The sequence below is a fragment of the Nanorana parkeri genome, unplaced genomic scaffold, assembly GCF_000935625.1.
Source record: "Nanorana parkeri isolate BGI_ZX_2015 unplaced genomic scaffold, ASM93562v1 scaffold1088, whole genome shotgun sequence".
Lineage (NCBI taxonomy): Eukaryota > Metazoa > Chordata > Amphibia > Anura > Dicroglossidae > Nanorana > Nanorana parkeri.
The window spans coordinates 242,255-249,944 of NW_017307356.1; the positions used below are offsets into that span (position 1 = coordinate 242,255).

At 48.7% G+C, this 7,690-nt stretch overlaps 2 protein-coding genes across 2 annotated transcripts in view; both read left to right on the top strand.

Moving 5' to 3' along the window:
• LOC108796279 (E3 ubiquitin/ISG15 ligase TRIM25-like) overlaps positions 1-1,100 on the top strand; it is a 14,566-nt gene extending 13,466 nt beyond the window's left edge. The window contains exons 4-5 of the mRNA XM_018567743.1: positions 25-421; positions 902-1,100. Coding sequence (XP_018423245.1) covers positions 25-421; positions 902-1,100 — 596 coding nt within the window. The remainder of the gene's footprint in view (positions 1-24; positions 422-901) is intronic.
• Positions 1,101-5,021: 3,921 nt separating this feature from the next.
• LOC108796295 (E3 ubiquitin-protein ligase Midline-1-like) lies at positions 5,022-6,792 on the top strand. The gene is made up of 2 exons (XM_018567755.1): positions 5,022-6,053; positions 6,183-6,792. Exons 1-2 carry the CDS (start codon positions 5,022-5,024, stop codon positions 6,762-6,764), a joined length of 1,614 nt encoding a protein of 537 aa, XP_018423257.1. The 3' UTR covers positions 6,765-6,792.
• The last annotated feature ends 898 nt before the right edge of the window (positions 6,793-7,690 follow it).

Sequence of the window (7,690 nt, forward strand, 5' to 3'; positions counted from 1 at the left end):
AGAAGGATATAATGCCCCCCTCAGATTGTACTGAGACTGGTAACCTGGAGGAGAGTACTGATACAGTACACACAGGAAACCTTGCCTGCATGCTGGAAAGGACAGGAGCCAAGATGCAGAGAAATGACTGGGAGGGCCTCCTCAGAGATATACTGGAGGCTGTGACTATGAGTAATACCTCGTTAGTAAATCTTACAAGTACCGTGCAAGGTTTGGAAGAGGAAGTCATGCGGATTCGTCACGATATACAAAGAATACGCGATGGAACGGCAGCATTAGAAGGCGGAGTTATCAATGTCGAGGACGACATGAAACCTGTACATAGAGAAGTGCGCCTTAACTCTCTGACCGTTCAACAACACGGAGCACGCACAGAGGACTTAGAACATAGACTCCGGCGTAGTGCTGGGCTAGAACCCCTGTATTGGAGGCGACAGGTTCAATAAAGAGAAGCTGTCACCTCCAAATGCTAATCACACATGAGGCTTGTTAGCTTCTGTGTGATAGCAATAAAGTTAAGTGAAAAAAAATAAAATATTAAATTTGAAAAAAAAATGATTAAAAATTATAAAATAAATTAAAACTATCCAAAAAGTAATAAATAATTAAAATGAAACATAAAAAGGTAATAAAAAGTAAAACATATCTAATAAAAAAATAAAAGAGTAAAAAATAGGAAAACATTTTTTAAAAAAAGCAAAAAATAATAAGATAAAAAAATAATATAAAAGATAATCAGATAACTCAGATTGGGTAATTATGGGAATGAAACGAGATTGGGAACCTCCGGCTCAGGTGGTGTGTGCTCCAATAAGATCATCGTACAGGTAAAGCCAGACTACATTACACCACCCCCCTGTCATAGTTCTGGTAAGACTACGCACCACATTTCCTTCACCAGCTCAGAGGAGCGGGAATCCACTGATACAAACACCCGGCACACTGCACCTGATTCCTCAACCATCACTCCAGGAACTCCACAAGTAAACCTCTGGGGGAACTCATCGGAGTCTTCTACACCAATCACCATACACGATGATTCTCCTCTTCATGAAGAAGCCATAGACCTGCTACCAGAGGACTCAAGGTCTGCTTCCTGAGACCAACCTCAGACTCCATAAGACTCCCTCAAACAATGCTGCTCTTATGAAAGCCTTTCACCCCGGCGATCATGCCACAGGATGTAAGGACTTCAATCTGGGAATGGACATGCCCCCTGTACAGAGAAGTCTGGGCTTACCATGTGACCTATTAAAAGACACCTTCACCTTTCATGTCAGCTCTGCAGACAAGCCACATACTAAACGTGGTATTCCCTGAGTGTCTCCCATCACCATACAAGGTGAATCCTTACTGAGACAGCTATCAGAGCAGGGGCGGAACTACTGCCGGTGCAGCCGGTGCGGCTGTACCGGGGCCTGAGGCTGTGGGGGGGCAGTGAGGTCCGGTCCTGGGCACCCCCCTTGGTGGAATATGGGGCAGTGCACTGTAGGATCCCTGGGGCCCTGCACTGCCGACGGGCTTCTCAGCAAGGGGGTGTGGTCCTGTGACTCACTGCTCCATCTCCTGCCCGCGTCTCTAGTAACAGGCAGCGGGGGAGGAGAAGTGTGTCACATGCCCCGCCCCCTGCACACGGTCTGAGTTTCTGCAAGGCTCTGGCCAGGTGAGTCTGAATGAAGAGCGGGGGGTGGGAGAGTCTAACTGCACACTGTGCTGAACATTACACTGTATTATAATCTATTTCTCTGATTAAATGATTAGACAGGGCCGCTGTTCTAGCAAAGTTTGTGACTACGTTAGAATGTGTAACCGGTGACGTGGTCACACATTTTAACGTAATCCCGCCCAGTGTTTCGCTGGTGGAATGTGTGACTGCCAATAGGTGAAGCATTCCAACGCTTTCTCAGCTGTTCCAGGGCAGATCGGCATTGCAGATGGTATGTGCAGGAGAACCGATCTGCCCTGGAACAGCCGATCTGTCCTGAAGTGTCACTTCTATCCGACTTTGTCAGTGCAGTGAAATGTGAGATCGCAGTCACAAAGTCGGATAGAAGTGACATTTCAGGACAGATCGGCTGTTCCAGGGCAGATCGGTTCTCCTGCACATACCATCTGCAATGCCGATCTGCCCTGGAACAGCTGAGAAAGCGTTGGAATGCTTCACCTATTGGCGGTCACACATTCCACCGCCAAAAAACTGGGTGGGTTTATGTTAAAATGTGTGACCACATCACCGGTCACACATTCCACTGCTGCAAAACCGGGCGGGATTACTCTAAAATGTAAGCCTTTGATAGAACACCGCCATCGATCAGTGTGATCCGCTCCCTTGGGAGGAGGCCCAAGATAAAATCTTGCACCAGGGCCCTTTGTTCATTACGCCCACCACTGTATCAGAGACTAAGATTGGGACGCTCCACTACCAACAGACAAACATTCAGGATGGAGGTCCTGGAAGCAATCTCTACATGCCTCAGATGGAATCCACATACCACGCTGCTACACTTCAACCTCCCTTGCTGCAAGTCAGAGAAGAGAGAGTCACATCTTCTGAGATGCATCTACTGAGGCCATAGCAGCTGTCACCTACCTCAAGGTGAGAGACCCCTCTAATCACACCCATGGGGGAGGGGGGGTCTCTGTTTGGGAAGGATAAGTTGGCACCTAAGCCTGAGCACACAATTCCTAGGCTTGGACTCTGTGGGTCTGTGCTAGCTGTAGAAGTTGCAGACTTCATACTGCGTGAGCGAGACATTCAGAGAGAGGACATCAAGTTCTACGCAGACAGCAAAGTTCCTCTGGGCGACATCTACAACCAGACAAAACGCTTCTATGTCTATGTCAGCCACCGTGTAGAAAGGATCAGGTGCAGGGCCCCGTATTCTCACCACTGGTGGCCCCCAGGGACAAAGGCAGCATTCCCTAGGGCCGTAGAGACATTAGGAGGTGAGGCTGGTTGCTGCGCAATCACCTGTGCCCGCCCCTGTTCCTCCCCTCTCCTGCCTGCGCCTCTCACAGCCTTTTATAAAACACAGGCAACAGCAAAGGCGGAGCTAAGGCGGGGCTACAGCTGTGTGCTTAAAGGGACCTCCACCTGGAATACAGTGAGCCAAGCTGAAAAGGTGAGTAATAACCTTTTCTGTGCCAGAACTGCTGCCCTGAGGACTTAACCCTTTCTGTGCCGGGATTGCTGCCCTTAGACCCTGAGGATTTAACCCTTTCTGTGCCTGAACTGGTGCCCTGAGTCCCTGTGGACTTAACTCTTTCTGTACTCGGATTTCTGCCCTGAGACCCTGTGGACTTAACCCTTTGTGTGCCAGAACTGCTGCCCTGAGACCCAATGGACTTAACCCTTTCTGTGCCAGATTGCTGCCCTTGGACCCTGTTGACTTAACCCTTTCTGTGCCAGATTCCTGCCCTTAGACACGGTTAACTTAACCCTTTATGTGCTGGGATTTCTGCCCTGAGACCCTGTGGACTTAACCTTTTATGTGCCAGAACTGCTGCCCTGAGACCCTGTGGACTTGCTGCCCTCAGACCCTGTCCATTTAATATCGCTGTGCCGGACTACACCCTGTGTGTTGACTTCTTAATAAAGAGACATTTCGCCAGAGGGTGCATAAAACTACTCTTGCAAATACCTGAAATACATTATACAGCAATGCAGAATAGTATATGAATTTGCTACATACTCTGTGCTGCTGCTCTGCTCCGGGGTGCCGGCCTGATGTCTCCAGTGGAGGGTCAACAAATGAGGATGTGATAAATGTTTATTATCTCTTCATCAATATAATCATTGGAGTGCTCAGTACAGATCACGTCCTGTCCATTCCCAAGATGAGGAGGTTGTAAATGTTCATTATCTCCTCATAAATGAATGAAGATTGGAGTGCTCAGTACTCATTACTCTGGTATATCACATGGAGTTGGGTTGATGATTGATCTCAGCCACCATACACATTTTAAAGAAATAATAATCACAGGGGGTCACTATTAAGCTCCCCCCCCAGTTTAGGAGATGGTCTGTCCTCCATGTCTAGATTGTGAATGAATGTCTGTAATCAGTGACTTGTCAGCCTCTGATGACAGCTCTTTGTTCACTCAGAAGAGTCTGGGGGACCTCCAGGGGCGTATTTACCGCGAGGCAAAGTAGGCGTTTGCCTAGGGCGGCACCTTCCTGGGGGGCGGCCGTAGTCAAACGCCTATGTTGTGAAGAGCAGGGGAGAGCCGGAGCCCGTCTGTGTGTAGGAGTGGAGGGCGGCTTGCCTGCTTGTGAAGAGGGTGGGAGGACGGATGGAGCCGGACAGCGCAGCATCGCTGGGCTGGGCGGGCTAGTAAGGTGCCGAGGGCGGCCGAAGCTTGGCTTGCCAAATACATAAATACACCACTGGGGACCTCTTGTGATAACTTCATGGTGACTTATAACAAAAGAGAGAATTCAGCCGAGGTGAGACTTACTGCCCTGGCCAGCTGGAAGAGGTTCTGTTCCACCGCATGCCTCACATCTGTGGCAGTGAAAGGGTTAAAGTCCACATTGAAGGTAAGTGTGCCATGCATGTAGGAGAGGACAAAGAGGGTACACAGGCAGCCAATGACACACTGGGGGGAATCTACTTATAACGGATGTCATCCAGGGGTAGCTATAGGTGACAGATGGTAGAGAAGGGGCACTGAGGACAAATGGCAGGCAGGGTGGTGAGGCTGGCACTGAGGAGGGGGGAATGGAATGATTTGTGATAAAGGATCACTATGACCATTGAGATCCATTATTGTGTCATCCAATGTTGTTCTGTGGAATAGAAGGGGTGGAGGTTGGGTATGGGTCTGGTGGTAATTGGGGCAGCTTCCCTCTCAATTACCCCAGTCATGCCTAATGATAGTAGAGGGAGGGTGGAATGTAAGGAAGAACAGACAGCCCCCATGCACACCCGCCAGTCTCTAGGCGCAGACCTAGGTCACCTTGTGGGTAATCCGGCTCTGTCTGTATGACTTGTCTTATTACAGCCAAATACACGTCATCGATGGCGTCTGGTAATCTGAGAGCTGAGCTGGAATGTTCCGTCTGTCTGAGCATTTATACAGATCCTGTAACCCTGAGATGTGGACACAACTTCTGCCGGGACTGTATTGGTCATGTGCTGGATACACAGGAGGGGTCTGGAGCATATTCTTGTCCTGAATGCAGAGACGAGTTCCAGGAGCGGCCTGCACTACAGAGGAACACAACACTGTATAACATTGTGGAGAATTTCCTGTCTGCTCAGCCAGATCAGGAGGAGGCCGGGGTCCTCTGTACTCAGTGTATTCACACTCCTGTACCTGCTGTGAAATCCTGTCTGCTGTGTGAAGCTTCTCTGTGTGACAACCACCTGAGAGACCACAGCAAGTCACCAGAACACGTCTTATGTGACCCCACCACTTCCCTGGAGAACAGGAAATGCTCCGTCCATAAGAAGATCCTGAAGTATTACTGCACTGAGGACTCTGCCTGTATCTGTGTGTCCTGCAGGCTGGATGGAGAACATCGAGGACATCAGGTGGAGACTCTGGATGAGGCCTCTGAGAAGAAGAAGAAGAAACTGAGGAATGTTCTGCAGAAGCTGATGACAGAGAGAGAGGAGACGGAGAAAAGAGTCCAGAGTCTGGAGGAACACAGGAGGAAAGTACAAGGAAAAGCAGCCGGTGAAACAGAGAGAGTCACTGCCCTGCTCAGAGACCTCAGGAGACGTCTGAAGGACCTGGAGAAGAGAGTCCTGAGTGAGATCTCCGGGCAGGCAGAGCGGACCTCCCTCTATGTGACGGATATGATCCGGGAGCTGGAAATAAAGAAGGACGAGCTGTCCAGGAAGATGCGTCACATTGAGGAGCTGTGTAACATGACGGATCCACTGACTGTCTTACAGGAATCAGACACAGGTGACTTGTGTGATACTGAGGATGGAGATGATGAGGACAGAGAGAGACATGATAGACTCCTCCATGATGGAGGGGATCTGGATGTGGCTGGGATTTCACACACATTACACACAGGTATATCTGATATCATGTCTGGGGTAAATGTACAGGAAGGTCCAGGCACACATGTCTATCCACATTCTAGTAGAAAGAAGGCTCGCATCACTGCTGAACCATCCAGGTCACGCCCCCAACCCACCTCCATCATAAAACACCCATACCTCCAGGCTCGAGCATCAAATATTGGGGCTGTACAGCAAACATCTGGGGTGTCGAGGGTTATAGACATATTACTGGATGTGAGCACAGCTGGTAATTATCTACTTATTTCAGATGACAGGAAAACTGCAACCTGGTCACCATATCTGAATCATCCAGAAACTCCAGAGAGATTTCGGTATCCTCAGGTGTTGAGCAGTCGGAGTTTCTCCTCAGGGCGACATTACTGGGAAGTGGATGTCGGGGGGTCAGAGTGCTGGAGAGTCGGGATGTGTTACCCCAGTATAGAGAGGAGAGGAGATCAGTCAGGGATTGGATATAATAAGAAGTCCTGGGGTATGGTGAGGTGGGGGGGAAAACAGTGCTCAGTGAGATATGACGGGAAGGAGATCCCATTACGCGGCAATGTCTCCAGTAACAGAGTCAGGATAGATCTGGATTATGAGGCCGGGCGGATCTCCTTTTATGATCTGTGTGACCCGATCCTCCGACACCTCCACACCTTCACCACCACCTTCACTGAGCCCCTCCATGCCGGGTTATGTGTATGGGGAGGATGTATAAAGATATCTGGGGGGAATCAGAGGTGAGAAATCTGCCCGGAGACTGGTGACATCACGGGGCGGAGAATCTGATTGGTGGAATACTCAGCCAATATGAGGGATCAGAGGACAGAAAACAACATTACTGCCTTATCTATGAGGCTGCAGGTTCCAGGGCTGTCATCTTCATTCTCCTGTAGCCTGCACTTTTAGGGTATATCTACATTTTCTAGTTTTCAGCATCCAGAGCTCCAATAGAGAGATTTCCCCTCACTTCCTGTCTTGGTGACTACATTTTACCTCTGTCAGGTTTTTACAAAGAAATATTTGGCACTCCTTACACTCTATGGCGGGAATTTACTAAGACCTGAGCAGACAGAATCTGGATCAGCTGATCACAGGAACCAATCACATTCCATCTTCAGCTTGTTCAGTGAAGCTTTAAAAATGAAAGCTGGAAGCTGATTGGTCCAGATTGTGTCTGCTCCGGTCTTAGTAAATTCCCCTCTATATGTAGTAAATCTGAGGTGTTAGTAGAATATATTTGTGGAAGCCGCACGGCCATGTCCAGGATTGGAGGTCAGATGAAGAGGTCAGATCCTTGGTCCACCCGCCATGTCTAAGGATCTCCGTGTCTTCATCTCTCTACTTTCTCATCTTTACTTTTACTTTGTAACTCTTCTCTTCTAAATAAACTTTCTGAACCTTCACCGTGATCTCAGCTTGTTGGTTTCCTCATCACATCCCACAATATCTTTGTCATGAGTTGTCATAGCGATGGAACACACACGGGGCAGATTTTAGGGACAAACAAGACTTTATATGGTCGGTATTACATAGTAGGTGAGGTTGAATAAAGACTCAGGTCCATCAGGTTAAACTGTGGCAGCAGACAAAATGGCTCTTAGTGTTTAAATTCTCTGTGTTTTTGGTACCTGCACATACCTAGAGATCAGACCCCCTCCTTTCTCCTC

Excerpts from the sequence above, each read along its gene's own strand:
- LOC108796295 (XM_018567755.1), top strand. The coding sequence starts at position 5,022 with ATGGCGTCTGGTAATCTGAGAGCTGAGCTGGAATGTTCCGTCTGTCTG. Across the intron at positions 6,054-6,182 it reads TATCTGATATCATGTCTGGG|GCTCGAGCATCAAATATTGG; the intron begins GTAAATGTACAG and ends CCATACCTCCAG.